At 39.7% G+C, this 23,771-nt stretch overlaps 1 protein-coding gene across 1 annotated transcript in view; it reads left to right on the top strand.

Moving 5' to 3' along the window:
• The first annotated feature begins 796 nt into the window (after positions 1 to 796).
• LOC124776177 overlaps positions 797 to 23,771 on the top strand; it is a 149,508-nt gene continuing 126,533 nt past the window's right edge. The window contains exon 1 of the mRNA XM_047251012.1: positions 797 to 860. Coding sequence (XP_047106968.1) covers positions 797 to 860 — 64 coding nt within the window. The remainder of the gene's footprint in view (positions 861 to 23,771) is intronic.

The following is a 23,771-nucleotide window of genomic DNA, read 5'->3' as shown; positions in this document are numbered from 1 at the left end:
TATTCTAGTGAGACAGTACTTAATCTTAACATCTACATTTGTCAAACCATTGGCCATACTTGCATAACCAGTTGATATTATCATTCACAGGCTCAGTAGTTGTAGCTGACAAGCTATGGAAGAAATACATTTGTGCAGATGCTTCAGCTGTTGATCTGCACCTCCCCCAACATGCTGTGGTTGTCCACAGCAAAGTCTCCATAACTATTGTTGCCCTCCCCAACCACGCCATCTGCACAGCAGCTATGGTCTAGGTTATTTTGTGTGCACTGAGCAAGACTTCAGGAAGTATTGTAAGCTATTAGAACAAAGGTGACTGACTTGTTTATCCAATGAACTTTCAGTACCTTCAAAACCACCATAAGGGTGACTCTTCACATTATGGACCAATTTCATACACTTTCCTGCTTAAGGAAGTACCAAGATCATTGTGAAATGTAGAAGAGACCATTCTCACCTAAGGGAAGAATGCAGTTTTCAACATGTGATTTGATCACATAGTGTAAATATTTCAACAAACTATCTGTTGAGGATATAAATCATACATAAGCTTCAGAATATACACATGTAAGAAATAAGCATTTCAATCTAGGCTCAATGCTTCAATGAGGAGTATTCAAAGGAACATTAATTGCTGTGTATCAAATGAAAAGTATACAAACAGCTTTAAGGTATTACAAACAATGTCTGAAATTTATTTAATCATCCTGTGAGATGCAGTAGTCTTCTTACAGTGTCAAAATGTAAGCTTTTGACAAAGCAAGCTGGGATCTTCTTACTTCCTCTTGTTCTGCCCATGGGCTCTGCTAACCAGGCACCTCCTAGTGTACATGATGCAGTGGATTCACCCTCACCGCAGGGTGAGTATAGGGAGGTAATGCATTTGCATCAATCAAGGCGGAGAGCCAATGAGGAGACCGGTCGCTTGGCCTCACCCATTCGCCCTTTAAGTAAATATGTGGCTGCTGCTTCAGTAGGATATGGGCAGGTCCACAGGAGGAGGGGTTTACTAGTTATTGGGAACTCCAAAATTAGGTGCGTTGTGGAGCCCCTTAGACAGACACTGTTCAGGGCTGGAAAGAAAGACAATGTGCATTCGGTAGTGTCTCGGTGAGCCTCATCCAAGATGTGGAGGCAGCTCTGCCTGCAGCTTTCGAGCATGCAGGGTGCAGTAGTCTGCAAGTTGTTGCTCACATTGGCACCAATGATTTTGATTTCTGTCGCCATACTCAGTTCATACAGGTGGCCGGGGGAGGGGGGGGGAGGAGGAGGAGGAGGAGGAGGAGGAGGAGGAGGAAGACGTGGTGGTGGTGAAGACTGCTAGCCTCAGTGTGGGGTGCAGGCAGAGCTCGCAATTTGCAGCATTGTTCCCAGGGGTGATTGGGTCCTTTGGTTTGGAGCCGAGTGGAGGGTCTCAACCAAAGGCTTCGTTGATTCTGTGATTGTCTTGACTGCAGATTTCTAGACTTGCATTATCTGGTGGGGATTTGGGGATTTGTAAGACTCCCTTTGTCAGGTCAGGGGGTGGTCTACATGAAGGAAGCAGCTACTCAGGTAGCAGTGTGCTTATGAAGTGCACATGAGGTTTTTTTTGACTAGACAGTAGTTTGAAGTACTCTGAAGAACACTCCCCGGTCAATACGCAGCAAAGGATGTCAGACCACTTTAGGTCTAAAGAAACTTCGACTGTCAACATTTTATCAGTAAACCGTCAAAGAATTCATAACAAAATTTCTTGAATTGCCTGCCCTACAGGAAAGCTCTCATGCTCAAAGTATTCTTGAGACCAACAGCTCACTGCAACCTAAAGTGGAAAGATCTGAGAGATTTAGAAAGTCAGGGAACATATGTCATAAAGACAGATTAGACTCCAAGGCAGGGGGAGTGTTCACTGCAGCTGACAAAAATACTACCTCTATTGAGGTTGAAGTGGAATGCGACAGTGAAGTTATCTGGTCCCGTATAACAGATGGATGTTTTTAGTGGTGACCCTATTCCACTGTGACAGTTCTTAAAACATCAAAGAAAGACCATGCAATACTAGTTGGAGGTGACTTTGACCTATTGAGTATAGACTGGTATATCTATGGATTCATTGCTGAGGATACTGACAGACAGATGGCCAAAATAATTTTGAAAACATTTTCTGAAAACTCTTTTGAGCAGTTAGCTTGGTAGCCCATACGCAATGGAAATATCTTAGATCTTGTAGCTACAAACATGCCAGATCTTACTGACAATATCAGTATAGAAATGGGGATTAGCAATCATAACTAGCAATTAACCATGGTTATGAAAGATATTACATCAAGTAAGAAGGCTAGGAGAGTGTTTCTTGTAGATAAGAGTAGATAAGCAGTTGTTAGCATCTCACTTAGCCAGTGAATTAACGTCACTTAGTTCCAGTAAGATGCAAGTAGAGGAGTTACAGGTAAAGTTTAAACAGATTGTAAATCATGGTCTGGAGAGTTATGCACCTTGTAAGTGGATAAAGGATGGAAAAGCCTCTCCATGGTTTAATAATGAAATTTGGAAGATGCTGTGGAAGCAGAGGTTATTGCACCCTCAGTTCGAAAGAGACCACAAAAATGACAACAACAAAAGGTTAATAGAGATTCGTAAGTTTGCGAAAAGATCTATGCACAAAGCATACAACAACTACCACCGTGATACCTTAGCAAAAGATCTTGCAGAGAACCTGAGAAAATTCTGGTCCTATGTAAAATCCCTAAGTGCGTCTTACGCTTCTGCTCAGTCCCTTGTTGAACAGTCAGGTGTGTCAGTTGAAGACAGCAAAATGAAAGCTGAAGTTTTAAATTTCATATCCAAGAAATCATTCATGCAGCAAAATCATACAAATATACAGTCATATGACCATCGGACAGGCTCCTGGCGCAGAGAAACAACTGAAAGATTTAAAAGCAAATAAGGCACTAGGTCCGGATGTACTCCCAATTTGGTTTTACAAAGAATACTCCACAGCATTATCCCTTATTTAGCTTGCATTTATTGCAAATCTCTCGTCCAGCACAAAGTCCCAAGTGGCAGAAGGGTAAAGGAACACGCCTGCAAAATTACAGACGAATATCAGTAACTTCAGTTTGTTGCAGAATCCTTGAACATATTCCCAGTCTGAATATAATAAATTTTCTTGAGACTGAGAAGATTATGTCCACAAATCAGCTTGAGAGAGCATTGCCCGTGTGAAACTCAGATCAACCTTTTCTCACATGATATACTGTGAACTACATATGAAGGGCAACAGGCAGACTCCATAGATTTCTGGAACACATTTGACACGGTGCCCCACTGCAGGCTCTGAATGAAGGTACAAGCATATGGAATAAGTTCACAGATATGTGAATCGCTCGAAGACTTCTTAAGTAATAGAATCCAGTATCAGGGACAATGGTATCATCAGGAATGCTCCAGGTACGTGTGATAAGATCACTGTTGTTCTCTATATACAGATAAATGATTTAGAAGACAGGATAGGCAGCAATCTGGGGTTGTTTGCTGATGATGCTGTGGTGCATAGTACTGTACTAATTAAAAGTTATCAACTGAAAACTTCACTATTATACGAGATAGGAAATTTAGAATGAGCTGAGCGGAATAATCTGAAGCAGTGACACCACTCACCGGAAAGCACTCATTCCATTATCTGTGAGAAGGTATTTTGATTCACTGGAAAATAATTCAATTAAAATATATACACACTTAAAATTTGGAACCAGGCACACTATTATTTTTTGTGTCATAATATCTGTTTACTTCTGAAGTTCCCCTGTGTATTATCATAGACATTATTTTTGTGGACTGAATGGCATCCTTTATTAATATGTAAAGTAATTAATTAAAAACTTAATAAAATTAACATAAGGCATTATACATTTAAATATGACTGTCAAACTTTTAGCTGGGGTGTTCCTAACATGGATGAATAAAGTGGTTGCATGAATTTTTCTAATGTAATAATCCACAACATATTTCATAAACCCAATTTTGTTCTGAGTATACAGCCCATCCAAAGTAGTAAAACTTAACCTAGTCATTTTCAAATAATTACAAGATTCCGAATGCAGCAAAAATCTTTACACCACCCTTTATAAGACCAATCCTACCCAAAGTAGTCAGTCAGTGGCAATCTCTCACATGATTAACCTATCTGCATTCATATTATCAAAAGTCAGTCCACCTAACATCTTCATTAACATCTTTCTTTTCTTTTTCTACAGTCTTTGCAGTGACATGCATTACCTTTAACTTTTTGGAAACATTCAGAAGACAGCATATGGGTTGTGTAATTGTGTCAACATTATGAAAGACAGTGTACATGGGTTACATTCCTGGAAACTGGATGTATCAAACTGTAAGCACCAGGAATACTGTGGTTATGTTAATATGTCACTCTTCATCTGATGAAATGCTCTGTGTTTACATCAACACTGTCACACTACCGTTTCGGATTGTGGGTTATTTTTACCGGTAATAAACATTTATCAGAGATCTGAGAGTGGTCATCAATTTGACTTCAAGGAATAGATACTCAAAATCAATTATAGTATTTATTTTGGCATACATTACAGGACAACTTTCCACAGAACTGGTGTTCACTAATAGTGCGAGCTTCCGTCAATGAGAGAGCAAATGCACAATACAAAGTTGCAGCTAAGCAATGTCCACGGATGGTTGTCACAGCAACTGGAAACTGTGTCACAAACAAAATTTAGTTTCTGTGTCATTATCAAAAAATAGGAAATGAAAGTCTCTAGCCATTTGTGAGTAGATGGCTTCAAGCAATTCTTTTTGTGCTACACAGTTCTGTTTCTTTTCTTTCTAATCAGATTTTTTCAAGATTCTAAATAATACATGATCACAATAGTATCTTTGTAGTATTTGCTTTCAATTCAGCACATTAAGGTCATAAAAGCATTTTTCTTTGTGGTAGCATACACACAGTGAGCAATATGTGGAAATGTAACATAAGAATGATAAGGACAGGACATGAACAACTGACTTTTGCCTTTGTTGATCTATATTGTTAACTGTTCACAAACTGTGCTCTGAGTTGTTGCTTCAGATCATGATACGTGTTTGTATTACATCTGAACATTCTATCATATAATTATCATTAATTATTTTGATAAAAACTTTAATTTTTTTATCACTTACCTGCAGCAGTAAAGGTTCACTATTCACTGTCAACATTTTTAGTTGTTGGTATTAATGTATGGGGACTATAAACAGAAAGCACGAATGACGTGACAGCTAGCTTATATCCATCTTACATTTAAAATAACATTTTAATTGTTATGTCTACCACAGTTTCGAAACTCGTAGAGGTGACAAAAAGAATGAAATCTTCACCTCTCAAGAAAATGATCAGTGTTACGCCCACCAACCAGTAGTCACTTTCCTGGCACCTGGCAGGGCCGATGGGTGAACACTGTCACACAGCCGGTACGAGAATGGTTGGCCTCAGTGGCATCTAGTACTTCGTAATAAAGGGTGTAAAACAGGATCACACTAGTCCAGCCCATCAACACAGAAACGCTGTTATTACTAGACCAATTGGTTAGTGGTTTTTGTTTTACTTAAATGTTTGACAGTTGGATACAATACACAACTTATTTCTCATATAGACATAAAATCATGTTAATACTGAGAAACAAATATGCTTCCAGTTTTTGTCTTATCCTTGTCTGGGGATGCAATTTTCAGCTCCTTAGTGATTCACTGAACATCCCTCAGAAAAGTCTAATACATTCGAACTGTGGCATCTCAACTCTTGTTTGTATTATCTCCATTCACTAATACTACTTTGACATGCGTGTAGAAATGCAAGTGTCAGTTGTGAAAAGCTTACAATGCTGTAGGAGGGACAAATAAAATTGCAGATCAGTTACTAAATCCATTTACAACTCCACATCATGTCATACAAAAATGTGCACATCAGGAGCAATGTTTTCACTGGCTGTGATTCTTGTGAATTGCTCTTTTCCTTCCTTGTTTTATGGTGTAGACATATAGTTGTAAACATATAGTACGTTGCCAGTACTGTCTCTCCTTTCCTGTTATGCTGTGTGACACTTTACAGTTCAGCATATCAAAAGGCAAGGGATCTTGCAACTTATGCCACTGAATATGTGAGACTATATGTCTGCTGCAGGCAGGAGCAGGAAAATACAATGATGGTGAAGAGAAGTGGTGAGATTAGTTTGAAGATACAGAAATAAACATATCAGTCTTAGCATGCGGAGATGATAGTTGTGTGTGTGTGTGTGTGTGTGTGTGTGTGTGTGCGTGTGTGTATCCGGAGGTGGACTCTCTCAAAAAATTTAATTTAGTATTACATAAACGTCAATCAAAAATAAATATAAAATTAGACTTTATTACAAATCATATAACACTGTTCCCTGATTACATTAACATTGCATTGGATTTCTCAAATTTAAAGAACTTTTCTATGAATTATATAACATAGAATGCATTATTAATCATGTACAAACAAAACCAGAAGGACATAACTTGAACAAATCAGACTATATTCCAAATTTTTCTGCCTTAAAAATGAAGTAAGACAACAATATGATTATTACACAAAATTTTCTTCTTCTTACTTTCAAATAACGTGTTATTATCTCTTAGGAATCTTTATTACTTCCAAGCAAGTTAAAAGATTTCAGTGCTAGTTCTATTTCACACATTTCTGTACTACAGAAAAATTCATCAGATCATTAAGTGGGTCACATTTTCTTCTTATATTATGGTTGTGGTACATTTGATTGTGAGGAAGTTATGATTGAAGAGAGAGAATGTTTGGTTGTGGTCAATGTCCCCACTTTCTTAAAAAGGCTAAGACAGGAGATTTCTCGGGTGACGAGACACATGTTGTTGTTGTTGTTGTGGTCATCAGTCCTGAGACTGGTTTGATGCAGCTCTCCATGCCACTCTATCCTGTGCAAGCTTTTTCATCTCCCAGTACCTACTGCAACCTACATCCTTCTGAATCTGCTTAGTGTATTCATCTCTTGGTCTCCCTCTACGATTTTTACCCTCCACGCTGCCCTCCAATACTAAATTGGTGATCCCTTGATGCCTCAGAACATGTCCTACCAACCGATCCCTTCTTCTGGTCAAGTTGTGCCACAAACTTCTCTTCTCCCCAATCCTATTCAATACTTCCTCATTAGTTATGTGATCTACCCATCTAATCTTCAGCATTCTTCTGTAGCACCACATTTCGAAAGCTTCTATTCTCTTCTTGTCCAAACTATTTATCGTCCATGTTTCACATGTAACTCTTCAATAATCTCATTTTGGGTGTAGACATTTTTCATTGCCCATTAACTGCCTTAGAAAACATTCACAAATCCACAAGTAAATGAAAATATTTCATTCATATTAGGAATTATTCTGATGGCAAGTGTTTCAGAGCACATACTTTTAATTTTCTAAATTAGGAGCATGTGCAACTCCCAATTTTGCTACAATCAACACAACACATCACTATTAACCACCTATACTATACAGCTTGATAATGGCATCCCCTTGGGGATAATATTCTGGAGGAGAAATGCTTTCCCTTTTGGATATCCCAGTTGGTGAATACTGAGGAGGAGGTCACCAGAAAAACATTTCAATTTTGTAATGGAGGGAAGTTCGAGGGGAGGGGGCAGGGGTAACATTATAAAGGGAGAACAATTTTTGACAACAGCATGCAGAGCCAAATGGATGCAGACTGCAGCAGTTATACGAAAACAAAAAGATCTGTACAGAAAAGACAAACAAGAAGAGGTGCACCAAATAAGTCTTGGCCTTCAAAGTAACCACTGTTAGCTACAACACACTTCTGACATCAGTTGTAAAGCTGTTGGAAACTGTCAACAAATTTTCTTGTGCAATCGCTCAAAGCACTGTGGTCACACACCGTTGCATATCTGTGGCATAGCAGGTGATGAGGCCTGGTGCTACCAATAAGATCCTGAGACCGAGTGACAGTCCGTGGCACAATGTTTGTTGTCTTCCCCACCTCCCAAAAAGAGTCTTCTGTCAAAATCCAAGATTAAAGGATGTTGATTGCTTTTTTCAAAAGCAAAGTCTTGATCTATCATGAATTTCTATCTGAGGGAGGTGAGGGAAATGTCTGTCGATCAGTCTCTGGATCGTACTGGTAGCACCCGGTCTCACCTCCTGTAATGATGCGATAAATCCAACAACGCATGACCACGTTACTTAAAACTATTCCACAAGAAGTGTTTATGAACAGTTTTCAATAGCTTTACAATTAGTGTCACAAATGTGTTGTAGCTAATGGTGATTACTTTGTAACTCTCATTGTCTTTATTTTCTGAGACCATTCATCGAACTTTTTGGATGTACCCTGTATATTTCGGAGTATAATAGCACACTGTAAAGCATAATGGTGATAGGTTTTCATTATCATGTTCTTGTGTTTAAAAAGATGGTTTATGCCACCTTACCTTATGTAAACTGCCTTTCAAAAGAGCTGCCCTGTGTTTCATTTTCTTGTACTTCTCAACAAATCCTTCAATCTGCCACTAGAACAAAACAAGAAAGAAAATTGTTGTGAACAAAACCACAAGAATTTGCCCAAGTATTCTATCTATAGTAAAACTAACTTGAGGAAGCCGCTTGGTCCAAAACTACTTGTAACCACCTGTCAAAAGCCCAAATAGCCATCTTTCACAGTGAGGACATGCATGGAGAGTGTCAGTGAGGTTCCAGAAGGTACCAACAGGGATGTGGACCCACTCCAGATCCACTATCGTGGCCAAGTGTGCTATGTTTCACAGCCGAGGGCCAAAGATTCGTGGCAAAAACAGTATCAAAGTAGTCACCGCATATTCTCAACCGGGTTTTGAATTCAGCCTTAGGGTAGAGGAGGGTGCAGGGAGCGGGTAGGGGGAGACAGGGGAGCATGAGCACAGTGAACTCCCTCTGGTGCTCGTGGTACCACACACTTACACTACGAAGTGTGTGACATACTCCATTGTTCTGCTGGTAGACGCTATCTTGCCAAGGGAAAATAAATTGCACGTATGAGTGGATGTGGTCCCCAAGGATTGATGCTTACTTGTGTTGAACCACTGTGCTTTCCAGAATGATGAAATCACCCACGGGAGACCACAAAAATATTCGCAACACCTTAAACCCCCTCCACCGGCCTGAAGCCTTCAACAATTGTTGCAGTGCCATACATGCCAAAAGCCGTCTGTCTGATGGAGCATAAAACACGATTCATTTGAAAAGGCCATCTTCTGCCACTCAGTGGCATGCAAATTCTTGCCTTTCTCGATGATGGACAGCAGCCAGAATACGTGCATGAACCAAACCATTGTTGCAGAGGCCCATATGCATCAACATTTGTTGAACGGTCATTGAGGAGACACGGTTGGTAGCCCCTTGGTTCGTCTGGCCGCTTAGTTGCTCAACAGTTGCATATTCATTCACCCACACATATCTTTGCACCACAGTTGCCTGCATGCCGGTTTTGGATGGCACTAATTCGCCGTGCACAGTATACTTTCACCACGCTGGCATGTAAACAGTTTACAATCTTAGCCTTTTTGGAAATGCTTCTACACTTGGCCCAAAAACCAATGATGTCCGATAAATAGCTCTGTTTCAGCATTATGACAACATCTGCACTCTTTTCTGCATCACCCCTTGACCCACTTTATATATACTCCAATGCTAATGCTGGCATCTGCCGTCTGTGAGCGGTTACTGCATGTTGATATAAAACATAGGCAGTGCTCACATTAATGTGACTGAACTGTGTATAAAATTACAAAGAGACAGATGGGGTGGGCAGTACTTACCTTTAGAAGGTGGAATTTCAAGTACTGCTGATGGACACTTGTAAGTGTATGGGGCGAAAAAAAAAATTCGAATTCATTAGTTTCCCAATGTCTGAGGGACCTCTTCCAATCATCCCCAAGCTATCAATCTTTCCTCCTTGGGGAACATCAAAGTTATGAGATATCTCCCTTCCTCATTCCCCCTCATTTTGTGAGTGACAATCAGCAGCACTGGCAATTTCACCTCCTACATATAAGTAGTGGTCGGCCATAGTGTATCACTGGAATTATATATTTTTCTGCTAGCAAAAATTACACCCCATACAGAATTGCAGTCAAATAACATTAGATATAATTTTTATTTACCAAGCAGCTGTAGATACAGGCATACACAGTGAAGTATAACAGCGCCATTTTTCGGGTTCTTTCCAATGAAGAAAGTACAGAAGCAGGAATAGTAACTGAAATTAAATGGAAAGAATGAAAGGAAAAACAAGTGCTCTTACTGAGTTGTTCACCTCCTCCTTGCTCCAGGAACTCTTGAGAACTTTTTCTATTTAATCTCAGTATGCATTGTTTCATCCAACCTGTCTTCTCTTTTCAAATAAGGAAAATCCAGGATGGAATATAACAATATTATGGAAATAAGTCACCACTCGCCGTATGGTAGAGATGCTGAGTCACAGATAGGCACAACAGAAAGACTGTCACAAATAAGAAGCTTCCGGCCAGTAAGGCCTTACTGGCCAAACCTTCTTGTTTGTGACAGGCTTTTAGTTGTGCCTATCTATGACTTAGCATCTCTGCTTTATAGTGAGTGGTAACTTTCCTTTTCATAATATTGCTACTTTCTTCTCTTTTGGCAGATTAATATAACTCCAGTTTCAAAAAAAACTTATGTTTTCCTTGACTAGGTTTTCCTCGTCTGTGTTATGCTTTGTAAGCAGTTTCTATCAATATTTGATATAACACTTATATGTTTGCCAACATAGGAGATTTCAAAATACAGGGTGTACATAAAGTCTAGGAACAGTTTCAATTATTTACTGCACAGAAACCAAACACTGTACAGATATCACACATATGTCATTTCGAAGATAAACACGGAAAGTTTTTTTCCCCCTATGTTTAGAACCAAGTACGGTAAGAAGCTAACAACAAGAAAGGCCATGTACCACCGGCACAACAAATTCCTTATGACAGGTAGCTTGTGCCTGACGAAGAGAAGCGGACATCCTAGTGTGAGTGCAGTGAATGTGGAGCACTTACAAGAGATATTCATAAGGAGTCCTAGGAAATCGGCGCATCGTGCATCCTTCGAACTGGAAATGACTCCAATGACAGTGTGGAAAGTCCTGCTACAGAAGCTGTCTATGAAACCATTAAAATTGGAGCTAGTGCAGAACGTCAATGGCAACAACAAAGACAAGCATTCTGAGATTTATTCACAGTTGTAACAAGTGAATGGGGTGGGTATGGCATTGTTGAACACTTCATTTTTAGCAACCAAGTAACTTTTCACAGTACTGTGAAAGTGAACAGGCACAACTGTCGAATCTACGGTATGAAGCATCCACACAAATGCACTGAATTTGAGCGTATTCCCCAAACATAGGTGCCAATGCTAAGGAAAAGGTAATGTGGGTTAGAGGGCAGAAGGAAGAAGTAGTAAACCAGTTCACTCAGAAACTCGGATATATTAAGTGGGACTGTATATATAATTGTCAAGTGGGAATAAATAAAACTGAAACTGCTTTTAAGAGCTTCATTAAAAATTATTTAGAATTGTGGTATTCTTGTTCTCCTCCTATAAAAATCAATCTTAAAAGCCAACCTATAAAGAAAAACATTAAGTGGTACACAGATAAACTTACCAATATGAGGGAAAATATGTTATCATTGTACCACATGTATAAAAATTCTCATAAAGATGGAACGGAGCAGAAAGATGATTTGTACAAAGCATATCTTGAATGTAAGAGAACCTACAGAACTAAGCTTAGAATGGCAAAAAGAACAGCATACAAAAGATACATTGAAGGGGCTCCTAATAAGTGCAAAGCTGCATGGAATGCTGTTGCACAAGAGCATTGCAGGAATGATGAGCATCGCATAGCTCTTGACCCGGATAAAGTTAATCATTTTTTCATGGACTCTGTAAGTTATATTAGGAACAAAATTGAAACAACCACCAATGCAAGTGATCTACTTAAGCAACAACAACCTGCAAACAATACATTTACATGGAGGACAATCGCACCCACTTGGATTACAAAGGTAGTGGCAAAGTTCTCAAACTCCCAAGAGCATGGACTGCTCTTGGTTGTCCAATTACATAATTAAAAAAAACAGTGCATATAATTAGTGAACCATTGGCCTTTCTGTTTAATAGGGATGATGATGATGATGATGTTTGGTTTGTGGGGCGCTCAACTGCGTGGTTATCAGCGCCCGTACAATTATCCAATCTTTGCTCAGTCCAATTTCGCCACTTTTCTGGATGATGATGAAATGATGAGGACAACACAAACACCCAGTCATCTCGAGGCAGGTGAAAATCCCTGACCCCGCCGGGAATCGAACCCGGGACCCCGTGCTCGGGAAGCGAGAACGCTACCGCGAGACCACGAGCGGCGGACCATGTGTGTTTAATAGGTGTCAAAAGTTTGGAGTCTATCCTACAACTCTAAAAATATCAAAAGTTATCCCAGTGTATAAAAAAGGGGACAAACATGATCTCAAAAATTACCAACCAGTTTCAATAGTTCCCATTTTCTTGAAAATACTTGAATCTCTTATTTATAACCAACTGAATCACTACTTTGAGTCGCATAACTTACTCTCTAATAGTCAATTTGGCTTCCGCAAGGGAAAAAATACCACCACTGCTGTTCTTTCAATTGTGAATGAAGTAATAACAACCTTTGAGAATAAAAATAAAGCCTCACTTCTTTTATGTGATTTAAGTAAGGCATTAGACTGGATTTCTCATGATATCTTAATTGCTAAACTCAAATTCTATGGCATACAAGATTCTGCATTGGCAGTAATTGAATCATACCTAAAAATTGGAAGCAGCTTGCCTATGTCAGAAACAGAGACTCACAGTTGCTAGAAGTTAAGACACGAGTCCTACAAGGTTCTGTCCTTAGGCCCTTCTTTTTTATAACTGCAGTCAATGATTTACCTCATTGTATCCCCACTTTTGTTATTTGGTTATGCTGATGCCACAACTTTGTTTGCTCAGCACGACAACATATCAGTTCTGCAAGATGACATGGAAGCAGCACTAAATTGGTTCTCACCCAATACACTGCTTTGCAATCCTTATAAAAACCAACAGATTACACTGGGATTGTCAAAAGAGGTATAGGTGAAAGCAGTTAAAATTCTAGGAATTCATGTAGACTTTAAGTTAATGTGGGAAACACACATCAACCACACCTGCGCAAAATTGTCTCGAGTTACGTATTTAATGTGGAAACTGAGGAGCCTGGTGACAAGAGAATATTTATGAGTTATTTATTTTGGACTCTTTCAGTCACAGATAGAGTATGGACTGCTGATATGGGGACTCTCTTCACATCACTGAACTTCTAAAAATTCAGAAGAAAGTGATAAGGCCAATGAGCAATTCTGGTAGATCAGAGCACTGCCGACCACTGTTCATTCAGCTGAAAATATTAACCGTTATTAATTTTTATATATACGCCTCAGAATTGTAAGCAAAAAAAACAATACAGCAGTTTTTGAAATGGGGGAAAACATGCACCACCATAATACCAGAGGCAAAACAAAATTAGACATACCTAGGCACAGGCTGACAAGAACAGCGAATTCCCATCTAATCAATAGTCTAAGAATATTTAATAAACTTCCATTTTCTTCTCGGTCGGATCACATAAGTAGCTTCAAGAGCAAGCTACTAAATTGGTTACTAATCAATCCTTTTTACAATGTAACAGAATTTATGAATACAAAATCAATCAACATTAATTTTTAAGGATTTCATTATGTGGTGTCACTGAAAGTATTTATCTTATGTTATGGTGTATGTTATCATCTATGGGCGCTATTTGCAAAGCTCATTTAGCTTTAAGGTACTATTCACGGAAAATGTTATATGATATCCATTTAAATTGCCTATTCCACCTCAGGTGGTCAATGGTGAACAAAGAATCTGAAACTGTACTGCAAAGGTAAATGTTTTTTGTGTCTTGTCACGTCAAAAATTGTATGGGCCATTCTTCTTCACCAAGAGCACTGTCACTGGAAATTCCTACTTGTACATGTTGCAGCAATGGCTGATGCCTCAAATGAGATTGGACTCTCTGTTCATCTTTCAGCAGGATGGGGCTCCACCCCATTTTCATCGTGAAGTTCCTGGGTACCTGAAAACGGAGCAGTCACATCGATGGCTTGACCATGCTACAGAAGGGGAAATCTGTTTCATGAAATGGCCCTCCCGATCACCAGATCTCACTCTGTGTGACTCTTTTGCGTATGTACTACCTCTACCATATGATGTGGCAGAGCTCCAGGAGTGAATACGGGAAGTGACTGCCACAGTCGACGATGCCATGCTGGGATGGGTAAGGCAAGAATTTGATTACCGTATTGTCATCTACCTGATCACTCATGGTTCGCATATCAAATGTTTATAGAAAAAAATAAACTTTCAAAAAGTTTCTCTTCGAAATGCAGTATGTATGGCATCTGTACAATGTTTAAATAAATAATTGAAAGTGTTCCTTGATTTTATGTACACGCTGTACTTGAACATACACTGTATGGCAGCACATTCAAGATAAGAGAATCAGGTGTAAACAATGGTTTACAACTGCGAAGAACACAATCTCAAAGATATAAGTATTATGTCGTGGAAATAATGTCTGTCTGTCTAACAAACAGTAAGCAGAGACAGGAAAAATCCATTTTATTTTATGGTCAATTTCAGAGTTATTTTTGCCTATTTGTTGCTGTTTTCTGCCAACTCTAGTATTACTTTCTGCCAATTTTGATGGTATTTTTCAGGAGTTTGGTATCACTTTCCAATAGCTTATTTTTGAAGTATCAAACGGCTTATATCACTGTTCCAGCACTATGAAAACGAAAATATACCTCTTAACTACATTACATATGGCATCACAGAAGAAAAAGGAAATCATTTATATGAAACCCATTAAATGTAATCAATTAAAGAAACCATACACTGTCAAAAGGTTTTCAAATTAAAGTAGTATTATAGCTTCAATGGTTTCTTTGAAACCTTTTACCACCAATTGATCAGTACTTCACAACAATGCAAAAATAGCAGTGTAAAGTGTAAATTTTTAACATGGGCAAGGAGAAGGCCACAAATGCAGTTAACCAATTCAGCTCATATTTGGCAGCCTGCTTCTATACAACATAAAATGAAGATCAGTTTTGAGAACACCATCCCTACAGTTCATGATGTGAATTTGATTCAAAACTGACCAGATCGATATACAATTGAAAATGGAACACTTTTAATCATCATAGGTGGTGTCCAGAAGCAAACTTTTTTCCTAGGGATTTGCAAAAGAAACTATTACAACTGCCACTTATGTACCCGTAAAGTAAATGCTATTCAATGAAAGTACTGCTGATGCAACAATCAAGGCATCTGGCTGGGGAGCAGAGAACCTGTGTTCAATTCTGAAATGCAGTCTGCTGGATTTTTTTGTCATCTTTCTTTTCCTTATTGAAATTAGTAACAAAAGGAGGGTTAATATGGCAGTTATTAAGGAATAATAACAAGGAGGTAAATAAATTTCTCAAACAACTTGGATTGGTGAAAAATTAAAATTCAAAGCCTCATATGAAAACAAATGTCACGAGGGACCACAGACAGCTTAATATGCTATGCTAGTTTACAATGAGCCGTGGTACAGAACTTTATTTGGAGGTTTCAAAACTGCAATGTACATCTGGAAATCCAGCAGGAATTTCACAACTATCCACATTCCACAACAATTCATAGCATAATTCATGATCAATTTTCAGCACCAATTTTTTAGGTGATGTTGCATGCGTGGTATGCATTAGAATTACACTGGAGATCCAAAGAAACTGGTACACCTGCCTAATATCATGTAGGGGCCCACAAGCATGCAGAAGTGCTGCAACATGGCATGGCATGGACTTGACTGATGTCTGAAATAGTGCTAGAGGGAACTGACACCATGAATCCTGCAGGGCTGTCCATAAATCAGTAAGAACACAAGGGTGTGGAGACATCATCTGAACAGCACATTGCAAGGCATCCCAGATACACTCAATAATCTTCATGTCTGGTGAGTTTGGTGACCAGTGAAGTGTTTAAACTCAGAAGAGTGTTTCTGGAGCCACTCTGTAGAAATTCTGGATGTGTGGGGTGTCACATTGTCATGCTGGAATTGGCCAAGTTCTTCAGAATGCACAATGGCCATGAATGGATACAGGTAATCTAGAAAGGATGGTTACATAAGAGTTACCTATCAGAGTCGTATATAGATATATCATGGGTCCTGTATCAGTCCAACTGCACACATCCCACACCATTACAGAGCCCCCACCAGCTTGAACAAGTCCCCTGCTGACAAGCAGCGTCCATGGACTCATGAGGCCAGCTCCATACCCATACACATCTATACACTTGATACAATTTGAAATGAGACTCATCCGACCAGGCAACATGTTTCCAGTCATCAACAGTCCAATGTCGGTGTTGACGGATCCAGACGAGGCATAAAGCTTTGTGTCATGCAGTCATCAAGGGTACACGAGTGGGCCTCAGCTCCAAAAGTCCATATTGATGATGTATCGTTGAATGATTTGCATGCTGATACTTGTTGATAGCCCAGTACTGAAATGTACAGCAATCTGAGGAAAGGTTGCACTTCTGTCACATTGAACAATTCTCTTCAGTCGTCATTGGTCATTTTCTTGCAGAATCTTTTTCCAGCCACAGCGATGTCAGAGATCTGATGTTTTACCAGATTCCTGATATTCAAGGTACACTTGTGGAATGGTCAAATGGAAAAACCTCGCTTCATCACTACCTCAGAGATACTGTGTCCCATCGCTCATGCACCGACTATAGCAACACGTTCCAACTCATTTAAATCTTGATAATCTGCCATTGAAGCAGCAGTAACCTAGCTAACAACTGTGGCAGACACTTGTTATCTTATACAGGCATTGATGACCGCAGTGCCATATTCTGTCTGTTTACATCTATCTGTATTTTAATACACATTCCTATACCAGTTTCCTTGGCACTTCAGTGTAATTCCCAAAAACGAAATATTTTTAAATGTAACCCAAATCAGTTTTCTGCCAAATCTTCAGAATGAATGATGTGGTGGTGCGAAAGCTGCTTTCATTATATGTTCTTCGTGTCACAAGCATATTTGCTTCAAATGTTTATATGACAAGTACCACCCATGTAGATGTTCAAAGGTAAGTGAAGGCATGTAACAGTGAGTGAAAGAGCCTTTGTAGGGCAACCAGGATTAAAATTATAATTCTTTCTAATCCAAGTCATTAAAGAAATTTATTTCCCTACCTTGTTATTATATTTCACTGATTACCTTTTCACTTTCCTATTCCTACTAGATTCAATACAGCAAAAATACTAATGAAAAAACTGCAGAATGCATTTGGAAATTAAACATATGTTCTCTTCTCCTCAGCCACATGCCTTGATCACTACGTCAGTGGCAGTTCTTTTGAACAGTGTTTACCATAGGCATACTCAGTGTCTTTCTTCGATTCTACGAAATGGGAATATGCTGAGCAGCACCCCCCACATGATGAAAACACCCAATTTTCAAGTACCTATTGATTTCGTCAAATTTGAATCGATCAATTAGGAGTGGTTTCCTCAAATATAAGGATGGGGGAGCTTTTTGAGCCAAAATATCTCAGTCCTCTGTTTTAGGTTTATACAAGCACCCTGCCAAATATGACTCAAATTGGTTGGCCATTCCAAGACCTTCCCCTTGTGAGGACCAAATGTCTTCAGCACAACACCAGACATCTGACAATGTCCACATATCCTGCTTGCATGGGAAGTTGCTTCCCATCAAATTATAAAGGTATTGCTACCCCTTCAGAATATTTCAAAACTGAGACCTGCCATCCTATGCACACATAAACTATTTGCTGTGTCAGCATGAACATAATTCATCATCATCACACTAGAAATAAGAGCCCAGGACTGTGAATAAGACTAAATATACAGATCTGTCACCGTAAGAGTTGTTAGCCTAATATGAAGGTGCAACATAGTGCCTTTCTCGGTTTTCTTCACCTCGCCCTGAAGCATTCGTTCCATTCATATTTAACAAAAGCTGGCTGGTTTTAGCATCAAAAATTTGTATTTCTCATAATAATGAAGCAGTCTTCAATTGTAACTTGGAATATAGGTACTGTTTCATCCACTGGCATCAGAGTTCTCAATATTTTTGCGTAACAAACTGTACCAACAATGAGACAGTTTGGTGAGATCTGTAAAGTGGAGCATCAGTTAAATAGAATTTTTTTGCAGGACACAAACACAACATGAAATACAGCACATAGCACTTTAGCTAGCACGTAAATCAAATTTGCACCCAATTGGTCAGGTTCTCGCCACCGTACACAGCAGCGAACAGAGGGTGTCATGCTAACTGAAAGTACGAAGATTGCCTGGAAAATAATGTACCACATATTTTCTCAATCAGCAAAAATTGTATGAATGTGACAGTTAAGATATACATTATTTGAAGTTTCCAAATTGCACACACAAATATCCCATTTATTCTGACAGGTATCATACCTATAGCAATGTTTTGAAATGGTGTCTCTATATGATGTAAGCTACAAGCAGCGTGTCGTCATTGAACTTCTCACAGCAAAGAATAGAACCTTTGAGAATATTCCCAATTGCTTGCATCCTGTTTATGGAGCATCTGCAATAGACAGAAGTTCTGTTAGTCACTGGGCAAAGAGAGTGAGGCCATTACGAGACATTGGTTCGGCAGAGCTCCAAGATTTGCTTCATTCAGGGAGCCCATTCGTGGCTTTCAAACTTGACCAGGCACAGCTTGCTGATGTGCTCATTCACAAAGACCAATGCAGAACAACTTGGCACTTGTCAATGAAGCTGTCACTCAGAAAGGAAACTAAATCTTCTCACTCTTTGATGTGATGCCAAGACACAGTACCAATATTTCTGAAGCAGATGTGAACACATTAACCAAACCCAAAAGGGGCTTCCAATGATTTTGTCACCATAATAACCCAGGTGATTGACTGATTCTATATGATAACGCTCGGCCTCACACAAGTTTGAGGACTTCAGAACCATCATTAAACAGGGTTGGACAGTATTATCTCATCCATCCTACAGCCCTGACCTAGCGCACCTCCAACTTCCATTTGCTCGTCCCATTAAAGCATCACATTTGTAGATGACATTTTGAGGATGACAAAGATGTGATTCTTACAGTGGAGAAATGGCTTCAATACCAGAACAAGGAGTGGCACTGACAGGGTACACACACCCTTGTGTCTCGATGGAGGAAGGCCATAGAAAAGGGCAGCAATTGTGTGGAAGTATAGGGAATGTAGAATAAACAACATTCTTTCTGTTGTATATTTATCGTTGTGTTCAATAAATAATTACTGAAGGCAAACAAATGTAGTGCCTCACTTTTTGGGTAACCCTCACATTTATTTTAATAGTTATTCCATATTATTTTTACTACTTTGTGAATGAAGCTTGTGGTCAAAGCACGAATTGTTGGTAGTGAAATTTAGCAGTGAAAAAGAGAGGGATGGCTGTACTGAGCTGAGAAGACACATTACATTTCAATGATCTGTCACCCTGATGCTACTCATAAACATTTACCTCAAGTCAGTTACCTTCTTGTAGTTTCTCCATGTTAACAAATTTGCTATGCACTGCCACCACATCTTGTCATGTGACTTTGTTTCCATCTGCAGAGGATTGAGGGCTGTAAGACAGCTCTCTAGTCTTCAAGCCACAAAATAACATAACTGCCTTTTAAACAACTCTTTTTTATTTTGTTACTCTTATGTGACATTCATATACATTGAGTAAACAGATCTCATTAACGAGAACAACATTTTCAAATTGAATCTCATAACAACACAGAAGAGAGTGACATTGCTCCTTAGCCTTGTTAAGCTTATTCTGGGTGTTGATATTGCAGACAGTGCCTCTTCCTCTCTGCCTTACAAAACACTGCCAAGCCACAACCCCAATAAGTAAATAACCCCTTCGTAGCAGGAGAAGATGTTCCATATCTGTCACACTTTGATGATGTCCTAAGCCGACAATTCTTTCGTCATTTCTGCAAATATTACACAGTGGGGAGTACTTTATATATTAACTAGCTAAAAAATATTTTTAAATGAACATCTTTATCTCATCATGAGGAAGAGATTTGACATGTTTTTATGGACAAATAACATGTCTTGCTGGGCTGGGATCTATGTTATGTTAAAAGATACCAGATGCCATGTTAATTTACACGTTCACAAAACTTAAGTGTCACATTCAGTGTTTTTCATATTTATACTTTTGTAATTTGAAAATATATTAAAACTTCCTGGCAGATTAAAACTGTGTGCCCGACCGAGACTCAAACTCGGGACCTTTGCCTTTCGCGGGAAAGTGCTCCTCCATCTGAGCTACCGAAGCACGACTCACGCCCGGTACTCACAGCTTTACTTCTGCCAGTATCTCGTCTCCTACCTTCCAAACTTTACAGAAGCTCTCATGCGAACCTTGCTGAACTAGCACTCCTGAAAGAAAGGATATTGCAGAGACATGGCTTTGCCACAGCCTGGGGGAGGTTTCCAGAATGAGATATTCACTCTGCAGTGGAGTGTGCACTGATATGAAACTTCCTGGCAGATCAAAACTGTGTGCCCGACCGAGACTCGAACTCGGGACCTTTGCCTTTCGCAGGCAAGTGCTCTACCATCTGAGCTACCGAAGCACGAGATACTGGCAGAAGTAAAGCTATGAGTACTGGGCGTGAGTCATGCTTCGGTAGCTCAGATGGTAGAGCACTTGCCCGCGAAAGGCAAAGGTCCCGAGTTCGAGTCTCGGTCGGACACACAGTTTTAATCTGTCAGGAAGTTTCATATCAGTGCACACTCCGCTGCAGAGTGAATATCTCATTCTGAAAATATATAGTTTAAATGATGCACCATATTAAAGTCTCGCAAACACCCATTTTTACACAATAGTTGTGTAAAAGGCTCAGGAAATGTCACATCCGTGGCTAAAACTGTTATTGGAAAGTAGTTTCTTTGCAAGGTGCTACTCCAGTCTCCGTAAGCAAGAAATTACTATTACTTCATTTTACAAATGGGCTCCCATTCAGTCTGTCGCCTTGCTGCTGATACAACAATGGGCCAGTTCATGATGGACTAGGATAAATCATCACTGTAAAGACCTACCTACCAACCAAATAATGCCACAGGATCACTTGACTTTAGACACTGACTGCTATCAGAGCTGAAGAACATCTCTCTCTTATGTTCCAAACCGCCACCTATAGCAAACACTAAATGGCTCAGTTTCTTTACCTTGGCTCCTTTACCTTCTGCTCCAAGATGGTTCTGGAACTACCTTCTGTTGTCCTCCTGACAATTCTCACAATGTAATCCCTATGAGCAAATAAACTGATACAGTTTCCTTTTCCCAACATGACTACGTATATTGATTACAAGTCCACATCGCTAACCAATCCTGACGACACCCCCAAGTGGGTGTAAGAACTGGCATCTGAAGTGAGATGCCAAATTTGACCAACTTTCAGCTTTGAGGTGCCCCATACAAATTACTAAGCCGTGAACAGATGTAAGAATCCATCATGCAGGACAGTCCGGCTCCATGCTGCGGTGCAACAGACAAGTGCTTAGCACAGTCAGCCCAAGCTGCCCACCACAGTCTACCCAGGCCTAATGCCACGCTGACATCACTGCCATTAGGCAAGGAAATTCAACCTCGTCTGCCTCCTCTATCGTGGTCGCACGAGGCCACATCATGATTATGATGTCCCGATGCCACCTCGACACCGGGCATCGCCACTGGATTGCTGCCCAATCAATTGTCAATGAACAATTTAATCGTAACAATCAAAATAATCAATTCCTGACAATATACTGTAATTGTATAGCTAAAAAATCCATTCACCAAGCAACGGTTGGTGTCTTCCTTTATCATCCCATCTGTTACGTCTCCCCTGACCTTGCATTCTGGGTGACTTTTCAGAACCCCACCCCTTTCCCTAGACATCTCTAGTTCCCTTCCCTTCACCCCTCTCCCTACCCGTTCAATCTTTATCCTGGAAGGAGGGGCCATTGGCTTCAAAAGCTTGCATAAGTAAAACCTTTCTCCTGCCATCACTTGGTGACTGGATTTTTTTATCTATCCAATTTTTGTGTGTGTGTAAATGTGATGCTGCGAAACAGCACTGTGCCTGGAGCTAGCCTAACTTCCCTATTTCTGTGTTCCCATAGGCGGTTCTAAACTACGTGTAAACGTTGACACAGTAGTACAAAATGTAATGGATACAGGGAAACTGTCCCCATCGACTGACGAAAAGTTTATAGGAGTACCAGCACGAAATTGCAAGGAGTGGCCCATGCTTATGTAGATTCAAGGAAGGGCTGAGAAATACCAAGGCATTTGACATCCTTGCAGAATGCGTTGAGGATATGTACAGAGATAAATACAGTCAGCTACTATCAGGACAATCTTTCCATCAAATATCAAAATTCTGGAGAGGATTTCAAGTGATTTTCTGACCGAATAAGAGTTGTGTGTTGTCGTACATATGTACTAACAGAAAGTAATGAAAGGAATGAGATACCACTCAGGAAATCAGAAACTTGCTTACAGATTCACTCATTCGCAGGATTGACACCACAGGTACGTGACAAGGTGAAGTACACTGAGTACACTAAGTTAGGCTACACAACTCACAAAGGAGGTGCAACAATTCGTCTAATCATCCACCGGGATAAAGCCCACTTGATGTGCATTCGTTGCCAAAGTGTGCTACACTCGTTGCAAATGACAAAAAGTTACACGGCTCCTTAGTGTTTGGCACCAGCATGTGCTTGTTTTAGAAAAATCAGACACGAGAGAGAAAACTGTCCATCTCTACAGCACTGGTCAGCTAACCAAGTAGGTCAACGAGGTGCTCGAAGGAAAGTGAATACGCGAAATGTGAATGGGAGCAGTTCTGCCACTGCTCCTTGCTCCCCTTCTGCAAAGCCAATCCAGTAAGAGAGATAGGAATTGCTCAAGTTTGCAAGATAAATGAACAGCAGAACTTCTACCTTCCTCATCAATACAGGCATACAAATAAATGTCTTGTTTGTTAAATATACTCATTGTCAACTGTACCCCATTCTAGCTGACTTTGCAACTTCATCTGAAGAAAAGAAACAACTTCTGTCAAACTTCTTAATGTACCACAAGATTCCTACATATGATACCAAGCCAATAGCCTGGAAACCATATTGCATATCTTATCACTTGCAGCCTGCAGTAGACAAAAATGCCTCAGATTTACTAAAAGCTGGAGTAATTAAACCTTCTTTCAGTTCCTGGTTGTCACATGCAGTGTGTACATAAAGTTCGGGAACACTTTCAATCATTATTTATTGCAAAAGAACTAAACATTGTACAGGTCTCATACATATTGCACTTTGAAGAGAGACTGTGAAAGTTTTTGTTTTTTACAAACATTTGATATGTGAACCATGAGAGACCCAGCACATGTCAGTATGGTTAATTGATACCTTGCCATACCCATCCTAGCATGGCATCGTCGACTGTGGCAGTCGCTTCCCGTATTCTCTCCCAGAATTCTGCTGTATCACGTGGTAGAGGTGGTACATGCATCAGAT

The sequence above is a fragment of the Schistocerca piceifrons genome, chromosome 2, assembly GCF_021461385.2.
Source record: "Schistocerca piceifrons isolate TAMUIC-IGC-003096 chromosome 2, iqSchPice1.1, whole genome shotgun sequence".
Taxonomy (NCBI): Eukaryota; Metazoa; Arthropoda; class Insecta; order Orthoptera; family Acrididae; genus Schistocerca; species Schistocerca piceifrons.
Note: the sequence above shows the minus strand (reverse complement) of the source record. Positions and strands in the feature narration are given on the sequence as shown.